At 35.4% G+C, this 24780-nt stretch overlaps 1 protein-coding gene across 17 annotated transcripts in view; it reads left to right on the forward strand.

The window, feature by feature from the left end:
* The window catches only part of PCDH7 (protocadherin 7), a 427911-nt gene that overhangs the window by 263642 nt on the left and 139489 nt on the right, over positions 1-24780 (forward strand). For 3 of the 17 annotated variants that reach the window (XM_065544846.2, XM_045392224.3, XM_065544847.2), the window contains one exon: positions 5014-5040. The exons of the other annotated variants lie outside the window; for them this stretch is intronic. In XM_065544846.2, the coding sequence (XP_065400918.1) occupies positions 5014-5040 (27 nt within the window). The remainder of the gene's footprint in view (positions 1-5013; positions 5041-24780) is intronic. 17 annotated transcript variants of the gene reach the window in all.

A 24780-nucleotide genomic window follows, 5' to 3' on the forward strand; every position in this document is an offset into this window, starting at 1 on the left:
GTGCACTCTTTTATATTTCATCTTTTTGTTGTTGTTGTTGTTGTTGTTGTTGTTGTTTTGGACAGAGTCTTGCTCTGTCGCCCAGGCTGAAGTGCAGTGACGTGATCTCTGCTCACTGCAACCTCCGCCTCCTGGGTTCAAGTGATTTTCCTACTTCAGCCTCCCAAGTAGCTGGGATTACAGGTGCCTGCCACCACACCCAGCTAATTTTCATCTTTTTAGTAGAGATGGAGTTTCACCATGTTGGCCAGGCTGGTCTAGAACTCGTGAACTAAATTGATCCCCCGACTTTGACCTCCCAAAGTGCTGGGATTACAGGCATGAGCCACCATGCTCGGCCCTTGTATTTCATCATGCTTAGAAACTTCATTTGTCTTTGTTTGGAGTCAGAAGATCTACTAATTATTTATTAGATTTATATTTCGGTTCCTTTATGGGAAGCATTATAGATTATTACCTTCATTTTTTCAACAAATATTATTCCAGGCTAGGTTGATTATAGAACAGGCCTTGAGTTCAGATATTTTAACATCCAGTAAAATGGAAAGAAGATGGCTTAAGAAAGAGAATGACTTGGGTTTTAGTGGTGACTATGCAGTCAACTTACTAATTTTGTGATCTTGGATAATTTATTTAACCTTTTTGACTTTAAGTATTCGAGTTTGAAAAATCAGCAAAATTTCTTACCTCCTGAGCTGTGACAGAGTGAAATGAAAACATTTGTATGAAGCATGTAGCATAGCACTTATCATAAAGTAGATGCCCATCAATACGTAGTTGATTTACCTTCAACTGACTCATCTTACCTTTGAAATAAGCACATTTCTCAATTTTTGAAATTTTAAACCTATGATTTCATCCTTGCTTTGCAGAAGGATGTATGACCCTGAGTAAACCATTGTCTTTTGGGGCTGCAGTGTTAATCTGCAAAAAGAAGGGTTTGAGCTAGATAATGTTAAATATTCCATTGTCTTTTCATTACATTTTATCTCTTTTGGTTTATTTATATTTAAAAGAACAACAATAACAACAAAATAAATGCACTACCATCCTCTGGCCCTGTAACCACCACGACATGTTATACCCGAGACTATCATAATTATTGTGACTTTTTAAATTCAAAGCTTAGTCTTTTGTAAGAATCACCTTGAAAAGTAGGATCTTTTTTATCTGAAATAGTTAAAAGACTTGAGATGGGTATTTTCAATTCTTTCTAGACCCAAGAAAAATTAATCCACGTACGGAATTCTTCTTTAAAAGTTGAAATTTTCCTTCTAGTATTGAGTCTGAGATATCTAACTTACAGTTTCTTTTGGCCTGCAATTGATTTCTCCTTGCCTGTTAAATGATAACTACTGATTACATTAATATTCAGATCTGTCCTTTCTTCCCAAGAGGTCATTTTTAGTCTTAAAAAAAAAAAAAAAAAAATTAGTCTATTTTCTCCTGAGAATAGAATTATTTCCCATGAAGATGCTTTGTAGCTATAAGTGCCTTTCTTAAACGCACATAGAAAAGCAAAACAACAAACAAGCAAGGTAAAAACCCACCTATTTCTACATGAGCATAAAATGATTCACTATTATATAGATATTGTAGCAAATCTGAAAAGTCAAACCAGTGAGAGATGTGTAGATAATCCTGGTTTCACCTCCTCCCACCAAGAAAAAAGTCTAATGACCTTATAATATCACTATGAATAAATGACTGAACAATGACAAAGGTGATCTTTGCACAATTTGATTTTTCTTATCTGAAATTTAAAACTGTTCTAATATAATTAGAATCCATTTGAAAATGTCTTTATCGTCCAGGCATGCTGGCTCACGTTTGTAATCCCAGCACTTCAGGAGGCTGAGGCGGGCGGATCACGAGGTCAAGAGATCGAGACCATCTTGGTCAACATGGTGACACCCCGTCTCTACTAAAAATACAAAAAATAGCCGGGCATGGTGGTGGGTGCCTGTAGTCCCAGCTACTTGGGTGGCCGAGGCAGAAGAATCACTTGAACCCGGGAGGCAGAGCTTTCAGTGAGCAGAGATCACACCACTGCACTCCAGTCTGGGTGACAGAGCGAGACTCTGTCTCAAAAAAAATAAAAAAAATAAAAAAAGGAAAAAAAGAAAATATCTTTATCTTTGTGCATAACATTCTACAATGCACTGTGACATTTTATACCTACATGGAAATCACAGTATTCATTGATCGTAAATTAGAGAAATTGGCCCTTTTTCTTTTTCTTTTTCTTTTCTTTTTTTTTTTTTTTTTTGAGACGGAGTCTCGCTCTGTTGCCCAGCCTGGAGTGCGGTGGCGCGATCTCGGCTCACTGCAAGCTCCGCCTCCCGGTTCACGCCATTCTCCTGCCTCAGCCTCCCGAGTAGCTGGGACTACAGGCACACGCCACCACGCCCGGCTAATTTTTTTTTTGTATTTTTAGTAGAGACGGGGTTTCACCGTGTTAGCCAGGATGGTCTTGATCTCCTGACCTCGTGATCCACCCGCCTCGGCCTCCCAAAGTGCTGGGATTACAGGTGTGAGCCACCAAGCCCAACCGAAATTGGCCCTTTTTTTAGTCCATTCCTTTAAGATTTTATGATAAGAAAGCTAATACATATTATTCTTCTATAGTACTCCAAAGTTTTCTTAAAATCAAACAAACAACAACAAAAACAAAACTTAATCCAAGTATATCATGCAGTTAATTTACAGATCACCTAATAACAAGGTTAGGAAAAAGTAATAATTCATATCTATTTTATACCAGGTTTTTACTTGAAAATCTTTTTTTTTTTTTCTTATTTACCCATTCCTAGTATGTCTTTTTTTAAAGGATACCCAGCTACTGCCTCAAAAGCTTCTAAGTACAGATGTCAAGTTGGCTCCATGAACCTCCTTTAATAGCTATAAAATGAGATGGATATTATTCATAGTATCTCTGGGAAGTTTTGCCATTAGTAATTCTTGAATTATTTTACATAATTTTAAATCATGAAAATGAGTTATAAAATAGTATTTTTCTCCCCTGTATTCTCAGCTTCTCAGATGGCTGAGGCAGGAGGAACGCTTGAATCCAGAAGTTCTAGTCCAGTCTGGGGAACATAGTGAGAATTTATCTCTGAAAAAAATCAGTTTTCTTTTTTCTAGGTACCTATATAGAATTAAAATAAATGTGAATACATTTATTTCTTATATATTTTTGGAAATATTTTGAGACATAATAATACCATAAGAATATTTTTAAATATTAGTTGGAATGTGAAACAACAAAATAAAATATTGGTGCATAGTCATACTAATGAAACCTAAGAAATGCTTTTCTTATTAGGGCAATTTAGGAGTGTGCACCAAGGAGGAAAGAACGCTATAAGTATATTAAGGGATATTTAGTTTCTAGGGAGGATATTGTACCGCACATGGTGGTCACTCACCAGGTCACTGTCAAGATGAGACTGAGCTAAGGCAGTAATATAAATTATTTTAAAGGCCAGATTTGCATCTGCAAAAACATGCTATTCCCTAGAAAGCACACAGACATGAGTTGCATAAAAATACTCATTTATAAAAATTGTGTGTTTTATTCAGTTTGGCCATCCAAATCACCATATGAGAAAGGAATATTAAAACATTAGACATTGTGGTAGGCAGATAGAAACTGCACGATAGTACCATGTGATAAAAAATGAGGGATGCATACTGTAGAAAACACATTATTTTGGCATGTTTCTGCCCGCAACTCTATCAACTCCATTACCTTTTTCTATATGATGAATTACTGAGAATAATTAGACTCAGAATATTGTAATATGTTAGTTAGATAGATGGGTAGACAGAATTGTCACCTACATACTCTTAGTTATAAACAGTTGTAAACACTATAGTATGAATTAAACAGAATTCTCAGTTTATGAGAAGCCCAACATTTTCCATATGCACTGTCATATTCCATTTTTTTCTAATATTCATATTTCATTAGCATTTAGTACACAGGCCTTGGGTTTGTTGAAAAAGAAATATAAATATATTCAATTTCTATATTTGTGAACTATTTATCATTTAAGTTATCATCAAGGCCTAGTTAGTTTTGTTTAAGACACTAAATCCATTTAAATCCCACCTCTTTTACTTTTGATATGCAAATATTTTTACTTTGATGTTGTAGCAATACACATTGAAGTTTGCAACATGAACTGCTAATGCTAATTTGATTACTTCTGTATTAGTGTTTAGTGTTACAAAAATAACAAGAGATTATTTTTTAAATGAAACTGGGAATGGAAGAACTCTTTCTCTGCGGGCCCTCTGCAATGATGGTAGTATTAATGCATGTACGTTAATGCCTGACGATTCTCATAGAATAATGAATGTGATTTTGAAGGCAAATCTTTCAAGATTTTTAGAAAAACTGACAGCTTGATTTCTCTTTTTTAATTGAGAGTTCATCCAAAAGTCCCCACCTTACTTTTCAACAGATCAGAGACTTCAAATCTACTTAAAATATTTATTGTAGATGATTTAGACCACAATTTATTTTTAGCATTAAAAATGTTTTATGCGAAGCCAAGGTGCCTGAATTTGTGAATGCAAAACTTTGTGGATAGAAGTGAATCACAGTGGTTGTTGTCGTTTTTTAAAGAAACTTGTTTCTTACATTATTTGATTTATTTGATAAAGTCGAAGAGATTTCTCATGATCTGTCACAACAAGAATGGTGTAAATATCTGATTGCAAAACAAGCTAAGATAGGTGCACCTAAAACCTGTTGAAAAACAATTTTCTCTCTCTCTCTTTTTAAATAGTACTTATGAATGGTATCTCTCCAAATATATACATCTCACTAATATGTATAAATATATAATCTGTACCATATCCCAGTGATGGAGCTGCAGTAATATCTGCCACCTGTAGTGTGCCTGCAGCATGCATGTTGCTTGTCTGTTTCTTGATGAAATGTCTGTGTAGTGTCTGTAATTTGCATTATGCCTGAAAGTATCTATGCTCATTAACCTTTTACAGGTGCCGCACCATTCCAAGGAACTGCAGGTACTAAAATAATGGGCAGTACTTACAAAGTAGAAGCACAGAACCCTTGTGAGCTCTAACCTCTCCTTTTGCCTACCTTTAGGCAATGTTTTGGAGGTCGCTGGTCTAACACTCAATGAGTTAGAGATTCATGACCAAGCTAAGGAAGTGAAACAAAGGAGTAGCTAATGATTGATTAGGGGTTATGTTGTATATTTCCAACATAGCGCTGATTATCTGACACCATTCCCCACCAAAAAAATGTATAAATTTCAGTGAAAAGAGAGAGGGAGAGAGATTGATAAATATCAATGAATCATTACTTTATATACCAAATTGTCAAAAGTTTTGCCTCAAACTATGTCTAGAAAAATGTGTTAGAATTTATTCACATGGTACTGACTTTTCAAAGGGTTCCTGGTAATATATGTGGTACCTGGAAATAAAATACAGAAGTTAATCAGATTAGAATGTTGACAAATACAGACTAATAAACTGAAGGACTATATACAGCATTTATTACACTAATAAATATTGAGTTCTATTTGGCAAATTCTCTTTATGATTATAGTATAATTTTTATATAATGTAGTCAAATAAGAGCAAGCATTCAGCATTATTCTACATTTTTCTTTACAAAATTTAAAAATCTTGTGCCTAAAGAGGAAAAAAAGCATGCAATGATAGCCTCAAGGAAGTTGAACAATGTGCATACATCTGTCCATGTACCTCTCTACATATGTATGTATGCACACTATACAGACACACACTATAGATACACAATATGTATAGAATATATACACTATAAAAATGTTTCCAGCATGATAGCAACTTGAGTGATAGAGAATTCTCTTCCAGAATGCTACTTACTATGATTTTGTGTTAATATATGTCAATTCCATGTGTGACAGAAAAAGAAAGAATTCTTACCCTTTCTATCCTGTGCTTTTGTTTTCTTTTTCAAAATAGTCACTTTGGTTTACGGATGTGTTCTTTTATATATGGTACAATGTTTAAGAAGAATATAAATCAATCTACCTTGGGTAAACACTTATTAAATAGCTATGAAATAGGCTTTGGCAAACCACTCCTATAATCCCACAGACTTGCTAGAGTTAGAGAATACTATTGTGATTATGAAAATCATTAATGCTATTAAAAATATGGATGTCAATGATATTCGCCTTTATCATTGAAACCGTTTGCAAGAGCTAAAAGTGGGCACAGCATTATATGATCCCACTTCTGCTTCATGGCCTCACAATCCAAATTGCCATCTTGCTCAACTTCCCATTTTTAAAATGCAAACTTTTTTATAAGTCATTTGTGCATAATGGGAATAATAATAACCCATCTTTTTTATAGTAGATCTAAAATAAGTATCTATAATTCTTTACATATGTAATGAAAGAAAACTGAGGTCAGGTATAGTAAGGAAGAGAGGTATTCCAGTTTCTTCACTTTAGAAAAGGGGATTCTATAGATGTAAATGCTCACTGCTTTGTTCATTTCTTCATCTATTTTTCACGCTACGCTGTGTTCTTTCCATCTAGATGTTATGTTTTTCAAACAGCCATCTCTTTTTAAAACTCGTTCTCTTCCAATGTAATCTGGAAGCACTCAAGACTCAAGTCACCACGGAAATGTTGTGAGTTTTAAAATGATGCCTGCTACATTATGCCATTGGCTGGACCTTACTCCTCACCCCAGAGTCAGAAGGTCCGTTTGTGTTTTGCCAGCTGTCATTTTTACCTAAACAGACAGCTTTCCCACTGGATCCTATGAAAGATAATGTGAAAATGACAAACAGTTCATCTTCCTCCAAAGTGCACCGTTGTGAGAGGGAGGAAAGAGGGCAGAGACTAGACAAGAAGAAAAGAGTTAAGGAGGGATATCCCCAGTAAAATTAGCACTTAGCCCTTAGTTTCATTTAGATCAGCACTCTCGAGACTGAGGAACTGATTTTTTAATATTTTATTTAATCTTAATTTCCATTTAAATAGCCACATTTGGCTAGTAGTTATCATATTGCACAGTGCAGATTTAGATCCTCGGGTTCTCATTTAACTTTAAAAGGCAAAGGTTAAATGTTTTTGATTTAGTATTTGAAATTGACACCAAAGAATAAAACTGGTCATCGTTCTTGTGGAGATTCAGTGTTCCTTTTAGTAATTCTAGATTATTTCTCTTGGCTTCCTGTGGTTTTAGCCTCCTCCCTCACAGAAAATAATTAAAATATTGCTTAAAATTAAGATTTATATAAAAAATATATATGTTTATGTGTTAAATGTATATAAGATAGTATTTACATATATATAAACACACATATACACACAATTTTTCTTTATTAGGGGAATTTTACTAAATATTTGAAAAGACTTCATGCAGTTATTGGGCATGGAACGGTCCTTAAAACTTCTTTTGTGTGGTGAGTAGAGCCTTGTCTTTGAAATCAAACAGATGAATTATCAAGTCCTAGTTCTGTTACTAGGTGAATGACTTTGGGCAAATAACAAGGCCTTCTGAGGCCTCAGTTTCCTTACCAAAAAACAGGGATCATAATGCTTGGTACATGATAGAATTGTATTGAAGATAAATGAACTAGTAATACAAAGCAGGGAGCATTGTGCTTGGCTCACAGGGTTTGTTAAGTAAATATCAGCATGTCACCCAGTCTTATTTTAAATTTTGCATAATGGTCCTATGATGCAACATGTCCTCTAAGGAAACTTTTATTCTTTATGGTGGCTCACAATGGATAATTCCCAATCCGGCTGAATACCAACAGTGCCACTGGGTTGCAGCACTTCTCTGTCCACTGGCCACACAAAGATATGAGACGATCTTACAGGATGCCTCAGCATAACAACAACCTTATACTGTTAGGGGGAAATGATACTAATTTCAAGTGTTTGAGGAATTGTCCCAAAGAAAAAGAAAAAAGTGTAATATAATGATGCTTCCTCTTGAGCTTCTGGTTTTTACTTTTGGTATTGTCAAGCCATGTCCCTGTTGCCTTTCAGATGGGGTTAATTTCTTTACTGCAGCCAAGCTTAGGGAATAGACCTTGTAAATCATCTTATAAATCACAAGAGTCAGCCAAAGGAGAAGGAGCTGATGTTACCAGCAAAGATTGAAAAAATAAAAAGGCAAATACTAAAATACATAAAATACATATAACAAGCTCTTCACCCCTTGCTCCCAACTACTGTTGTTAATATCAATGCCAAAGGAGTACTACTATCCTAATCTTTTTTTTTTTTTTTTTCTGATGGAATCTTGCTCTATTGCCAAGGCTGGAGTGGAATCTTGCTCTATTGCCAAGGCTGGAGTGCAATGGCATGATCTTGGCTCACTGCAACCTCCGCATCCTAGGTTCAAGTGATTCTCCTGCCTCAGCCTCCTGAGTAGCTGGGATTACAGGTGCCCGCCACCATGCCTGGCTAATTTTTGTATTTTTAGTAGAGACGGGGTTTCACCAGGTTGGCCAGGCTGGTCTGGAACTCCTCACCTCAGGTGATCTGCCGGTATTGCCCTCCCAAAGTGCTGAGCCATTGCGCCCGCCCTGTCCCATTAGTTTTTGACAGACAACCCTCAGAGATCAAACTGCCACTCAGAACTTCTATAGATGTTTCCTTCATCTCACATGTGCTGTGTGTAAAGCTGGGGGAGCCAAGTTATATGCCTCCCTGTGGCTCTTCCAATGCTAGTTTCTGCATTTCCCATGTATGTGAGCCTACATGGGTAGATACTGTGCCTGACAATTTTTTGAAATAAATTGAAGAAGTAAGGTGTTCAAATACTTTCAAGTCTGGTCACGATGCTTTACTTTTCCAAGGTGGTGCCGTGCTCCATACGTCTAATGAAACCATAATCGAGACTGAGTTAAAACATAAACAGAAGGAGCCTTCAAAGTGGCAAGATGCAATGAAAATGATAATGATGATAAATAACATGGTTCATAAAGTGTGATACTTCGTTAATTGTAGGGAAAACCCATTCCTAACGTAAGTATTAGGTAACTGTCAAAAAACAGCGTCGTCATATCAGGGTATTAGATACACTGTCATTTTAGGTTTTGATACTACTTTACGAGAAAAAGTCAACTAAAGTCAGTACACGGAAAAAAAATGTAGAAGTTTAATTTTTATTATTTTTGTAGGAAAAAAATACTTTAAGATATTTGAACACCATCTTCAATTTAGATTTTTTTTTTTTTTTGGCTAAATAGTGATAATCCTAAATAAAAAGTCTTAGAGTTGGAACATTCATTCAACTGTAAATTATATGAAGATTGTAATAAATTTTATTTAAAACCTGCAACGCCCACTAAATGTTTAGAAGAGAGAGTGTGTCTGTGTGGGTATACATTCACAGTTCATAATATCCCCAAAATGTGTAAGTTTGGAGACCAGAAAGAGAAAAAAAAATGCTAAGTTGGTAACTAGTTGAATAGAATATTAACATGGGCAGTGAAAAAGACTGTATTATCAGCTACCATTTTAAAATATCAATACAGTTATTTTATTTAGAAAAATAAGTATAATGGTGTTGTGGGGGGCATCCTACTAACTGCTTAGGTTGGAATAAAAATGTTCAGAAATATTACTGATTCTTATAATAATCAATTATGTATTTTCTCTTTGTTAAATGTCTTTATAAAATTTCATTAAAAATAAATTATGCATTTTGCCTTTATGTAAATTATCTCAAAGTATAAGAAATGGAAGGCTGTAGAATTTAGCCAGCCATTGGAAAGGATGCCCTGAAATACCTGTGTTCTCACCCCAATACTCTGGCTATTTCTGTTCAGTATCTCTGAACTGACACGATGACCCATGACAGCTTTGTTGTACCTATGCTTTGATAAAAATAAGCAGCCATTCAGAAGTAGATGAAAAAAAGCAAAGTCATTCTATCTTCGTTTTGTACCACAAAAATTGGAGTCCAAATAGAGTAAGCAGAAACTCAAATTTGAAAAGATAGGTGATAAAAATCAAATTTGTATAGAATTTGAAGATCAGCTTTCTGATATGCCTTTCTGAAGGTGTGGTTGATACGTAAATACTTCATACTTCTACTTAGTCATTTGAAGTTACTTCACATGTTGATACGGTCCTATTAACGTTTAAGTTTCTGTGTTCAGGTTTAGACTATGTATTCAATGTTTTGGCAAAAGTCAAAGTGCATAAACTTTGAAAATGTATAAAAATCACTATCCATTTAAAACAGCTGCAATGTTAAAATTATAGTTTTTTAATATAGGCATATTCAAAACTGTCATCCAACTTGGCTTTTGGGTGATAGATAAAATATCTCTATGTGAAATCGGGACTGTTTAATGTAGCAGTTGCTAGCCAGTCATGACAGTTTAGCAGTTGAAATGTGGCTAGTCAAAATTGAGATGTGCGGTATTACAAACATACCAGATTTAGAAGATTTAGTAGAAACAAAAGGAATATTAAATATCTCATTTATAATTTTTAATTGATCACATAGTGACACAATATTTGGACATATTACATTGAACAAAAGACATTATTAGAATTAATATCATTAAAACATTTTAAAATGTGGCTTAAAGGGCATTTTAAATTATGTTTGTGATTCTTATGTGGGATTTACATTATATTTCTTCTGTTGGTCTACATTGACATAGACAGTTTATACACATAAGGAAGACTGCAATTTAAAGGTGAACCAGGGCTGGGCGCAGTGGCTCACACCTGTATTCCCAGCACTTTGGATGCTGAGGCGGGAGGATCATGAGGTCAAGAGATCAAGACCATCCTGGCTAACACAGTGAAAACCTGTCTCTACTAAAAATACAGAAAAGTGGCTGGGTGTAGTGGCAGGTGCCTGTAGTCCCAGCTACTCAGGAGGCTGAGGCAGGAGAATGGCGTGAACCCGGGAGGCGGAGCTTGCAGTGAGCAGAAATAGCACCACTGCGCTCCAGCCTGGGCCACTGCACCAGACTCCGTCTCAAAAAAAAAAAAAAAAAAAAGATGAACGAGGAAGGGTGTGTTTATTTCCTATTTCTACTGTACACATTAACACAAACTTAGTGGCTTAAAACAGCACATTTATTATGTTACAATTCTGGAGTTCAGAAGTCCAAAGTGTGTCTCACTGGACTAAAATCAAGGTGTCAGGGAGGCTGCGTTCCTTTTGGAGACTCTAGTGGAGAATCCCTTTTCTTGCCTTTTTCAGCTTCTGAAGGCTGCCCTCCCACATTCCTTTGCTAGTGGCCCCATTTTTCTGTCTTCAGAGCCATATTGGGCCTTATACTTCTAACACTGAATCTCTCCAGGGCTCCCTCCCTGCCTCCATCTTCTTGTGCAAGGACCCTTTGATTACATTGAGTCCACCAGGATTATCCAGGATAATCTCTGCATTTGAAAGTCAGATTATCAGCCACTTTGATCCTCCACCCCTTGCCATGTAACCTAATGTATTCACAGGTTTCTGGGGTCAGGACATGTACATCTTTGGTGACCATTTTGGTGCCTCTTCAATGTGTATACATATATTTATATTCACATCGAATTAAATATATAAAAATCCATGTATCTTCTATCTCTCTGTCTTGTCTTTGCCCTTTCACAAAACCTTAGTGCCTTTCTTTAGACTTTTTTATTTGCTTCCTTTTTGATACTAATTTTCCTTATCGTCTAACACATGCTGACTATCTCACCCAAATGGTCATAGCCAAAGGTCAACACATGCTGAATGAAAAAACGAAGTTATCCATTTTAATGTGGTCATTCTAACCAGGGCAAACCCCCTCAGAGTTTGAAATTGTTTGCAATGTTCCTCAGGTAGACTAATAACTGTCACAGCGGCTATACCATAAAGAAAGGATAGTGATTCCGGTAGGCGAGCACATTTTTCAGCATGGATAGAATCAGTAAGCCTTTCATGAAGAAAAAAGGGATTTGAGACAAAGCCAAATAAAGGAAAGAGGAAAATGAGTTTTCTTCCCCTTCAAGAGACTTTCTTAGTTTAGCACACCTGCTCAGACCTTTTGAGATGATCTTGGGATGTGCTACTGTTAGTTGAAAAGTGGGTTCCTTCAGAAACTGTAGAAATGTGACAGACATTTGCTAACATCTTTTTACCTTGTCAGACACTGGGAAAACTTAGTTTTATTATTATTATTATCTTTATTTATTTATTTATTATTTTATTTATTTATTTACTTATTTATTTTTTTGAGACAGAGTCTCACTCTGTCGCCCAGACTGGAGTGCAGTGGCACGATCTCGGCTCACTGCAAACGCCGCCTCCCGGGTTCACGCCATTCTCCTGCCTCAGCCCCCGGAGTAGCTGGGACTACAAGCTCCCGCCATCACGCCCAGCTAATTTTTTGTATTTTTAGTAGAGACGGGGTTTCATTGTGTTTGCCAGGATGGTCTCCATCTCCTGACCTCGTGATCCGCCCGCCTCGGCCTCCCAAAGTGCTGGGGATTACAAGCGTGAGCCTTAGTTTTATTTTTATAGTATAGTCGATTAGACAGATTTCACCATTGTTTTTATAATACTGAGGAATAACTAGATTTAATTATAAGACAATTGATGAGAACAGTCCTTAGGAGTCAGAATTTCACCGTTGGGTTTTTCTTTTACACAAAAAAGACTCAAATACTTTTTCAAAGGTAATAATCCATGTTGTAAAACACATCTTTTAACATATTTTACTCTGCATTGAAATGATTAAATTGTTTTCTTGCTTTCAGTAATAACAATGATTTAACTAGACTTAGGAAAACTGCCTATTTACTCTATTTATTGGACAAAGCTAAATTGGATACTAATTGCCAAGAGGTATTACTGTAAAATCAGTGAACTCTGAACACGGTGATTTAAACACAAGCTGAATGTTTTCCTTCTTTCCTTTTTTTTTTTTTTTTGTTTGTTCACATCAATGTACTATTTCTGAAACTTTGCATTATTTCCAGATAGGTGATTTTTATGGGAAATTTTACCAGCTAAAGAGAGATTTAATAAAGTGGTTGAGGAAAACAAAATAAATTTGTTTATAATTCTGTAATTTATTATATTCTTTTTTATTCTATAAATGGTCATTTTAGAAAGTATAGAAGAAATATTAATAATAACTTGTGATATGGCAGGAAAGGAAAAGGCTATAAAAATTAGTCCATGGTAATTTCAACCTCCAGTTGGATGATATTTTTCTTAGAATTTAAAATGCTTTTAGTATTGAAGATGTGTTTTAATGGTTTTAGAATTTACCCTATGACTATATAATTCAGAAAATATAAAAGTGGATGGTAGTAAATTTTGAATTTTCATGCAGAAAGTAAAATCCTTAAAACTGAGGATGAGGACAGACCATATCATGAGGTGTTGATCAAGGCAATTTCTGTATATATTTAAAGATGGTGATTTAAATTACACCGAAATAATTGTGTATTGATTTAGACATTTGTGTCTCAGAGACACATGCCTACACAATTTTTTTTCTAAAATCATGCAGATAATGTTGAACTCTTTCTTTAGTACAGTTTGGCATTAGCATAGTGTGTTGGTGGTGATAATATATGCTGAATGATATATTTGTAATCAAGACATTTTTAAAGAACACTTAATAAAGGAAAGTAATCGGGCCAAACAAATTATCTTTCTTTCTCTTTATTTTTATTGGGGGGTGGGAGAAGGAAGTAATCATAAGGTACTCAATATCTAAAGTTGTTGGTTTTGTGTGTGTGTGGAGGCTTCGGCAAATAGAAATAAGCCTCTGAAGGAACCAAGTGATAATTGATTTAAATATAACGAACAATTCAATTGAGCTATTACTAAGCAAAAGAGAGAATCTAAGTAAGAAGTTACAAACTCTGCCAGGGGAAGCTTGGGCATATTTCACAAAGAGTATGACTTTTGAAATAGACGTTTAGTTTTATAAAACTTATATTACAAGAATTCTATTGCCCATGTGCTCATTTATTAAATAAGAGAGAAGAGTTGGCCAGACTAAGATTAAGGTGAAAGTTTGTGCAAGAGAAACAGCCAGAACAAACAGGAGATCATGGTAGATGAAAACCATAATGTTAAGGTGATCACTTGATCTCTGGACAGTGGAATGCCATTGAAGAGATTCATGAGTTATTTGATAACTTTCTCAGATTTCTGTTTGTACTTATTAAAATGGTACAGGATGAGTTGAGGAATGGAGGGAGGAAGGGTAGTGACTAAAATACCCAGTTGGTGTTTTTTTTATAGTTATCTAAGATACGGATGAGACTATAATGCAATACCTGTGGGCAAAAAGTGGTAGGATCTCCTGGAATGGTGCATCTCAAAATCTGGTTCTCAGATCAGAAACATTGACATCACCTGGCCAAAAATGCCAATTATCTGGGGCTTATCCCAGAACAATTAAATCAGATGCTTTGAGGATGTGGTCCAGCAACCATGTTTTAATAAATTCTCAGGTGAATCTGAGGCATACTAATATTTGAAGACAACTGTCTTAGAGATGTATTTTCAGAGCAGAATCCTCAGAATTAAAAAATTGATGGGATTTTGGGATAAGGAAAATGGAATAATCAGGAACAGCTAGAATTTCTATTGTAGAAAATGAAGAGGGATGTCATTAAATGAGATAAGATATATGAAAGAAAAGTTAGGTTAGACCAAAAGGATGCTTTTGAAAATATGCAATTGGAAAGAAGCCGTCACTGGAAACAAAATAATAAGTCTAGAACTAAATGTCAGGAATTGGTCTTGATTAAACCAATTGTTGGTCTTCATTGCACTGGAGAGCCTGTTATTAATGTGTTTGTAGCTTTCTTTACAGTGAAGGTACCTGGATAGAGGGTGGGACACCATTAGAATATGTGATGCAGCAGAAAGAGCCTTGGACTTGGGGATCAGAGGACGTGAACTCTGGTTGTGACCTATGACATCTATAACTCTACCTGGCTATGAATATGAATTGTGTTACCTTTGGAAAGTCACTTCTTGGGATCTAGTTAACTACTTAGAGACCCAGGTGTTTTGTTAGTCTTTAGTTTTTTGTTTCACCTCCTCATCAGGACAATGGAAATGTTGCCTGTGAACATAATTTTTGTGAGAAAATAATAAGTGTGTGAAAACATAGCATAGTCAATAAGAAACATTTAATAGATAATAGGTTCATCCTTCTTGGCTATTTCTTGATTATACAAAATTTCCTTTGATTTATCCAAAAATTTGGGGGAGAAGAGGATGAAGGAGAGAGAAAAATTATTTCTCAGGACATTCACTAATATGCAGAGGAAATAAAGACCAAATTGTTGCCTGAAAGTTAATTTGAATAGAGCATCCTTAATATAGCGTCATATCATTTCCTGGAGAAGATTATTCAGCAATACATCTAAAAATAGTTACTAAGGGATTGCGGAAAAACGAGCAAGGCTCTTTTGTAAAGACATGGGACCAAACGATATATTACATTTTAAATATAAAATAGCAATGCACTGTAATGTTTTGCTATCAGCTACACCAATTAATGCAGATGATGCTAATTAAAAGTAAATTTAGAGAGTGATTAGGTTCTCTCACCATTGTTAGGGAGAATTGATTCTTCTATAGATCTAATGTGTTAAAGTAAGAAGTTAATGATATATTGATGTATTTTAAAGCACCTAATTTAGATTATAATTCTGAGGAAAACATTTGTGTTAATACTGAATATTAAATGACAAACGTTTTCTCTTGGAAAAGGAATGGCACCATTTGTATAACCCTAGAGCAATGCACATGTTGATGTTTCAAATAAATTATTGTGTATGGCTGGTTAATCTCAATTTTAGTTTTATAAAACTTATAATACAAGAATTCTATTGCACATGTGCTCATTTGTGTGGCAGTATACAGCTGTGTGTAGCATAATAGCTATATTGAACAAAATTATGTGCTGTAGAACTTGCTGCAAAAATTTCATGGTCCCCATCTGGAATAGCTTTGCAATTGAGAAGGCTGAAGTGGGCAAAGATTTTACAGGATTATGGAAATCAGTAGTAGGGTTCTGCTGTCAATTTTAATGTTTAGAAAATAAGGTCAGTAGGTGTCAAAGCTAGAAGGATTTTTTTTTTTTCATATTCAAAAAGAGTTTCTTTTTGGAACAAAGTTACTCTCGCTATAGGAAAGTCTGCAATATATACACAGACATCTAGTTTATATCTGAACGTATTGGCCTTCAATTACAAGGTATATCTTAAACACAGCAAATAAGATGAGTTTTGGATAGATTGATATATTTCACCATCATAGGCAGTTTAAAAGATCTGCTATCCTGGAAAATTATTTTCTATGGCTTTAACGTTTAGCTAGCATGATGTAAGAATTAGGAAATGTGTTGTTTATGGGGAAAAGAGGAAAAGGTTAAAATAAGTATGAGGTCAATTAAATGGTAGGACCCATTCATCGCTTTCTTCTATTATCTTCTCTCTTATTTTTTTCCCTCTCTTCTTCAATTCTCCCTGCCTCTCTTCTTTCCTTCTCTCCTACAAAACATGTGACACAAAGAAAAGAGAAGAAAAGGACAGGAAAAGAAATAGCACAAGTTCCATCTATGTAAAACATAGTAAAACAGAGTTTGAAACCAGAAAATAACACTTTCCTAAATGGTGGTTCTTATAGCTAGTAAAATGGTGACAAAATGGAGGAGATATCACTATTGTTTTTAGTGTGAACTATTCTTTGTGCTGTGATGGTATATTTTATATAGTTTAGAGTCTATGTGTACACACAAATACACACTCTTATATAGATGGTGAAGCATCGAAAGTATATTAATTAAATGGGGAAACGAGGAATGTAAGAGGTGGTAGTGTGGGCCAAAGAATGTTGATAATAAAAATGTATGTCTAATATGTATTTAAATCCAATATAAGCTCTTCTTTTCAATGATTATAGTAAGGGCATTTTGGCTACATATACAATCATCTGTAACAAAAACCTGTGGACAAAGAACAGTTCATAAAATAGTCCACAGCGTGACTCATATACCCTAATTTAAAAATAATTAGGTAAAGCCATGTAGTATATTTTAATTCCCAATACATAAAATAATAAGACAGATTTTGTGCATTTTGTAGGTATGAGTGCTGAAAGTTATCTTCAGAATATATTTTAAACTTGGTTAAGTTAATATTAGTTTATTTTTTTCATAATACAACATTAAACACATGCTTATATATACGTAAATAAGATTAACAAGAGAGCATAAAATCAACATAAAATTATACTCATGTATCTAAGGAGTGCTTTCACTAAGTCAGAGTGCAAATTTTTTTAAAGCATATGTTTGTGTTTCTGTATACAGCTACACATCAATGTGTTTGATGACCATCATACCCACATACACATACATATATTCAAATATGTAAGGAATCATTAACTTGCATTCACTCAAACACAGTTGACACACTCATTTATAAGCGTTGATTTATATTTTAAAAAGAAGTTAAAAAGCACACCTACTAACCCAGTCATTAAATCGTGTGGTGAAGAAAGAATGAACAAAACTCTGATTCTGTAGAAGCTGTTTGGAACAGTTCCTTTTGATGTTATTTTTATTGTTGAGAATATTTACATAAATTAAAGGAAAGTTCAATACGTTTATATTTGTTGTTGAGAACAAAATCATTTACCCCTACTTCTATGTTCAACACTGTGATTATTTTCTTAACAGGTATAATATTGAAGTCCTATTAACCAATTGCAAACAAGAACAAAACAACAAAAGCGTTTTTTGGACTGCACTATTTAAACTAATTATAAACTCCTAATAATAATGATCAAATACGTTGAACCAATGTGATAGAATATAGCTTCTTTCAATGTTTAAAGCAAGCTGCTTTGCTATTTTAAACAACCATAGATAACAATTGCTCCCTCATCCCTACAAATTCTGTCAACCTGATTTTTTTCACTTAATTGGGAATCCCCAACATGCTTATAAATGCACACACTTGAAAAATATTAGCCAAAAATGTAGAGTGATCTTTACATTGATCCGAGTAAAAATGTAATTCTGGGGGTATATTAGCCTTTCAAAGGAATAAAATGATAAACACTCAGGCACCGTGGTTTCACCAGCAGTGCATGTTCACACTGTTTCACATCAGACTCATTGTTCCTATTTGCAGCAATGTGCACAATTTAATAGCATTTAATAGCCCAGCAGTTTCACTGCACCATTCACAATGCTCCAATGTATTTAAGGTAGACCAGTTTTTAAAGTAAATTGACATAAATAAGCTTTGTAGAGTTATAGGCTCTACTTAGATTGCTCTTGAATACAGAGGGAAAGATTTTTTGCAATGATGCTAACAAAATTAGTTTCCGATGCATGACTTGAATATAAATGGAGATATAATCCCAGAAAACTAGAAAATGCATTACATGAACAAATAACAAAATTTCATAAAGTAGAATATTTCTTTAAATAAAACTATGCTTTAGTAATTCATGCAAATTTTACTGTAATTTTGGCATGAAATGATTATTGCTTGAGGTATTCTAAGTTCAACTTAATAGAAAAATCAAAGGGAAGAATGATGCATGCGTCTGTTATATTGATTCTGTCTATTAGTTATAGCCCCAAATATTTTGACATGTGCAATCCTGTAATATCTGAAGCTCCATTCCATTTATAATCATAATTTCCCTGCTGAGATCACGGCTTGTGCTGATACCAGCCTGAGCCTATCTCCTTTAGGTCAGAAGACAAGTAATTTATATGTTTTAATTAGCCTAAACCTTAGCTCTGAGTAGATGACTTTATCTTAACACTTTCATAGATAAATGCATCCTTTGAAACGTAATAACTATTTTCACATTATTCATTCATGAGTAGAATTTTGAAAAGGCACGGTTAGTCTAGAAGAAATAAAATCAGGCTTATTTAAAATTTATTTAAAAATACTTACCATGCTTATTTGTTTTAAGCCTCCTGATCACCTCTGTAACATCCCTCCCAGGAGCATACTTTCATTTAAATATGTAACTTTTTGGTTCTTTCTCCTTTGCAGACTTTCCAACTGAAGGATTTTTCTTATCTTGACAATGAATATGTACAAAGTGAATCTTAAGTAGTAGCATCTTACCAAGAAATTTTCTGTCTAGAGAGACAGTGACATCTGAAAGAAGCTTCCACATTGTAAACATTTCACCACAAAAATACTATTTTTTTTTCTTCTTTACCAATTGCTACTGCCCTGTACTCCTAATCCTCGATGTTTTCAATCTCTTATTCCTTATCCGAAGTTCTTGGAACCAGAAATGTTTCGGATTTGGGATTTTGTTTTGGATTTTGGAATATTCGCATTGTGATTACCAGTTCAGTATCCCTTATCTGAAAACCCAAAATTGGAAATATTCCAAAGAACATTTTCTTTGACCACTATGTCCACACTCAAAAAGGTTCTGATTACCAGCTGGGCGCGGTGGCTCACACCTGTATTCCCAGCACTTTGGCAGGCCGAGGCGTGTGGATCACAAGGTCAGGAGATCGAGACCATCCTGGCTAACACGGTGAAACCACGTCTCTACTAAAAATACAAAACATTAGCCAAGCATGGTGGCGGGCACCTGTAGTTCCAGCTACTCGGGAGGCTGAGGCAGGAGAACGGCATGAACCCGGGAGGTGGGGAGCAGAGTTCCCGATACTGCACTCCAGCCTGGGCGACAGAGCTAGCATCCCTATTACTAAGAAAAAAAAAAAAAAAGGTTCCAATTTTGGAGGATTTCGAATTTCAAATTTTCTGATTAGGGACTCAACCTTTACCAGTTTCTTCATTTTAACTAAAGCTAAATGAAGTAGGTTTTCTTTTCTCTTGTACATACCTGGCACCAGCATTTTAGGTTGTCTGGGAAAAAGAATGTCATTCTCCCCATAATCTTTTGAGGCCCATATGAGTGAATGTGCAAATCCTGCTAAAGTCTCCAAGGAGAAGAGCTTCTTTGTCGTCCTTAGAGGTTTACTTCACAACTATTGTGACCACATGTCCTGTTATCCAGTGGCTAGGGAAAGTCTTTCCCGTTGATTAAAACAAACAAACAAAAAATGTTACATTGGAGAGACACATTTAACTTCGGTTTGCATGTAATCGATAGTTATATCCCACGTGCTGCGTTCTGCTAAGTTTTATGGGCCAGAGGAGAGACACAGAGAGAGAAATTTGAAGCAGAGCCTCGGCCTAAAGAAAAGTCACAGGATGAAGCCATACACACGTGATAGCTCATTTACAAGGCAGGGCACAATATGCTTTATTTACTAACCTAGGAAGTACAGGCAGTACTAAAATAAGGTGTGAGACTGATCAATAAGAATAACATAAGGCCGGGTGTGGTGGTTTACACCTGTAATCCCAGCACTTTGGGAGGCCGAGGCTGGCAGATAACTTAAGGTCAGGAGTTCAAGACCAGCCTGGCCAACATGGTGAAACCCCGCCTCTACTAAAAATAGAAAAATTAGCCAGTCATGGTGGTGCACGCCTGTAGTCGCAGCTACTCAGGAGGCTGAGGCACAAGAATCGCTTGAACCTGGGAGGTGGAGGTTGCAGTGAGCTGAGATCCCGCCACTGCACTCCAGCCTGGGCGACAGAGCGAGACTCCCTCTCAAAAAGAATAGCAACAGTAGTAACATCTGATATTTATTGAACATTTGCTACCATGCCAGATACTGTTGGAAGTAGTCTTTATTAATAAACTCAGTATTTCAGCAATCCTAAAAGGAGGAACAATATTATTTCCTTTTTAAAGATGAGAAAACAGAAGCACAGAGTGATTAATTAATTTTCCCTAGATCACACAGCTAAATTGCTACAACAACAATCAAACACAGGCAGTCTGACCTCTGAGCACACAGGATGATTTAGTATAAGTAGCGGTCAAAATGAAACACAAAAAAAGCAAAATAAAACCAAAATCCCTCAAATCTTTATTCGTGAATTTACTATGTGAAATAGTACTTCTGCAAAACTGAGCAAGTGAAATTTCTGAGTTTAACTTCCTTTTCACGAAGTGTAGTTAAGCGTATTTGGCCTCAAGATTGCAGGATTTCTTGACTTTCAGATGGTTTATCTTGTAAAAGTGCTGGACGAAACAAACTGCTCAGCAGATGTTAGTTGTTTTATCTGTTGTTGAGGTTATAAGGAACTGAGTGCTGCTTGGGCTATTTATAATGGGAAGGTTGAGAAGAAGCTGGAAGCAATACTCCTTTGCATGTATTTGCTGTGGGCCTTTCCCCAGTCACAGAGTTTAACACTGAAAGTGATGTGGAAGGAAGGAAGTGTGCGTGAGTGGAGGCGCCACAGGGGCAGTGCTAGCTGTCTGCCTGTAAACACACAAGGAAGCTTGCTTCACAGTTGTGTCATCACCCCTTCTTCAAAAACGGATCAACAGATCAGCTAGAAAGGAAGAAACCAGGTTGTAAATAGATTTCATGTGTGAAAAAAAAGATACAATTGGGAAGTAATGATTTGCCAGTATGTTCCCTCTGTTCTGTTAGGTATTAGCATGATACGAGTTCAAAACCATATACGCTTTTTCTCTGTGTTTGTTAACATTACTTTGTTGAGAATAGGATGAAAGATTTTAACTGTTTTACAGGTAGAAGTGAGTTTATATGTTTTTGTAAAATATGTGAAACATAGCAACATGAGGCAGTATAGGTCCAGTGTGGTCACTATTAGCCATGTACAGCTATTTACATATGAACTAATTAAAATCAATTTAAATTAAAAACTCACTTCTGTTTTATAGCACACTTCTGTCATCGCAGAAAACTCATTTGGATGGTACTGATATAGAGCAGTGGTTAACACGTCAAATTAGATAACTTCCTGGGTTGCAGCCCAACTTCATCACTTGCTAATGCTGTGACCTTGGGCAAGTTCATCTCGAGCCTGATTTTTCCATCTGCAAAATACAGGTGATGACAATATCTATTTCATATAGCTGGCAGGAGAATAAAATAATATATGTAAAGTACTTAGGTCAATACAAATAAAGGACTAAATAAGTTTTAGCAACGGTTGTTAGGGACTAGTCATGTTTTTAGAGCCATTAAATCAGATGTTATTAATTGGTTGTAAAAGGACCAATTGTACATTTTGGGATTAAAATCAACATGAGAGTAGGCCCCTATAATGTTTAATTGTAACACATTTACACTTCCATATATTCAGATAGATTTTTTTCCCATTTTCAAAGGAGATTTGAGGCTATTACACATTTTTTAAAGCACAAATGCACAGAATTGAAAATGATTAACCTAATTTTAAGCAGATAAGGCAAAAATGAGGGATGAGAATGAGATCACATGGAAGATCATGGTTAAAGGATGCTATTTCAATTGCACACTAACAAATCTTAGCTGAGAGGCCTAGTAGTTATGGCCAAAGGGAGACATATATTTAGGCATAATCTTAATTTTATTTTATTGTTTAATTTAGATGCGATCCAAATGGATGTAGGAAGTTTCACGGTTGCAGTCATGTATAATGTGAGTTGAACTCATGCTTCATAAGAAACAGGACCTAGGCCAGGTGCGGTGGCTCAGGCCTGTAATCCCAGCAATTTTGGAGGCTGAGGGGGTTGGATAACCTGAGATCAGGAGTTCCAGACCAGCCTGACCAACATGGAAAAACCCCATCTCCACTAAAAATACAAAATTATCCGGGCGTGGTGGCTCATGCATGTAATCCCAGCTACTTGGGAGGCTGAGGCAGGAGAATAGCTTGAAGCTGGGAGGCAGAGGTAAAAGTGAGCCGGGATCCTGCCACTACACTCCGGCCTGGGCAACAAGATAGAAACTTTGTCTCTCTCTCTCTCTCTCTCTCACACACACACACACACAAAAGAAAGAAAAAAAAAAGAAAAATAAAAGAAACAGGACCTTATAGAATTGGCAGAAAATGATCTATTACATATGGCTATTTTAACAGCCTACTATTGTTTATAGTTTAAAAAGCAGGCCCTGCTAACCATCTAGGGAAAAATTACCAGGAATAAGTTTAGGGAAGCCTGAAATACTTGTTTGGAAGTGGGGCACTGGTATAACTTGGTGGCTACAATCGCTGAAAATGGAGTCTGATGGTTTGGACAAAATATCTCTCCTACATTACAAGCTGTCTGACTTGGAGACTTATTTAATCTCTCTCTGCCTCAATTTCTCATCTGTAACATAGAGATAGCAATTGTAAATACTCACTTGCATTTGTTGAGTAGAATAACTTAGTGCTTTTAAAGTATAGTGCCTGATTCTTAGGGTATGCAATACATGCTGTAATCAGTATTAGACAAGAGTATTGAAGTGACTGACTGTGACTTTGGAGAATTCTTGTAGTTCTTTTCTTCCTCTATTTTCCTCCTGTGAATTTGTTGTCAAGGTACCCTTGTCAATTGTTTGCATTGCAAAGACTGTCCTAGCGTAAAAGAATACATTACACAATTTTAGTATAAAATAACTTATGTCCAGTTTTATTTTTGAATTTTTCTGAAAGTGCTATACAGTATTTTCATATGTTTTCACACAGTTTCTAGAAGATATGGTTTTGTGGGGTTTTATTTATTTATTTATTTATTTATTTTAAATATGTGGCTGCTCTCTAAGGCAATTGTCTAAATAGTTTTCCAAATTCTGGAAAAGAAAGATCAAGAATATATGCTAATGGAAATTACTTGGAGAAACCTGAGGAAATCTAGTAATTGTGTGCCATATATGGTAAGAAAATTAGATAGTGCACTTAAAATGATTCAGTAATTAAATATGTATTTATTAAATCATTTGTAATAGCTTTAGTATATGACCTCAGGATTCAAAGACAACCATGTTGTGATTACCCTTGAAGCTTCATTGAAAAGCGAATTATGGAATCAGCTTTCTTTTCTTTTACTGCCTGAACATGCTTTACCCTGAAATCTCATTGTAAAATAAACCTGCCTGTTACAAATATTGCACACCACTTAGTCACTGCAGCATGACATGGGGTAGGAGTTGCAAAAAGGGAGGGGAGAATGTCATGAAAATTTGACAATAAACAGAAACAGTCAGAAAATTACTTCTGGGAGATGGCAGATGATGAGATATTAAGACAGAAGGCAGACACTCGGCACAGCAGCTGGAGGGGAGAAAAGGTGCATTAGTCAAATGAATTATGAAAAAAAAAATGAAATCAAGTTCCAGAGAGGTGCCAACATTTTCTTCATGCAACTGGGTATTTTCACTTTCTGAGATCTGTTCGTTAGTTGCACTTTCGGTCAGTTTATTATTTGGACAAAAACAATTTGGATTGTAGCTTATGGGGAAAAATATACTATTCAAGTGATTAACTTAAGAATGACATGATGGTTTGTAAAAATGGACGTATTTTAACTTGGTTAACTTGAGTAACTTACTTTTAAAAGTCATTCTCACAGATCATATCCAAAATGATTGTTTTCTCAATTCATGAATTAATCCTCAGGATGCATGTTATTACTGTGTTAAGTTAGATTTTCTGGGCAATATGGTGAAAATATAAGTAATACAAAAATTTAAAATGAATATTAGTGTTTCTTTTTCTTCCTGTATTTCTCTTGTTAATTTACAGGGTTTCCTCTTAAAAAAAAAAATAGCAGCTGTAAAATATCCTTTGAAGATTAATTCAACCTCTTTGTCCTATTTTCTAAAACCAAATGGACAGCATTGTATTGTTCTAACTCCTATACCCACAGATTGCCTCCTGCCATGGTTTTTTTTTTTTTTTT

Source organism: Macaca fascicularis, chromosome 5 (assembly GCF_037993035.2).
Source record: "Macaca fascicularis isolate 582-1 chromosome 5, T2T-MFA8v1.1".
Taxonomy (NCBI): domain Eukaryota; kingdom Metazoa; phylum Chordata; class Mammalia; order Primates; family Cercopithecidae; genus Macaca; species Macaca fascicularis.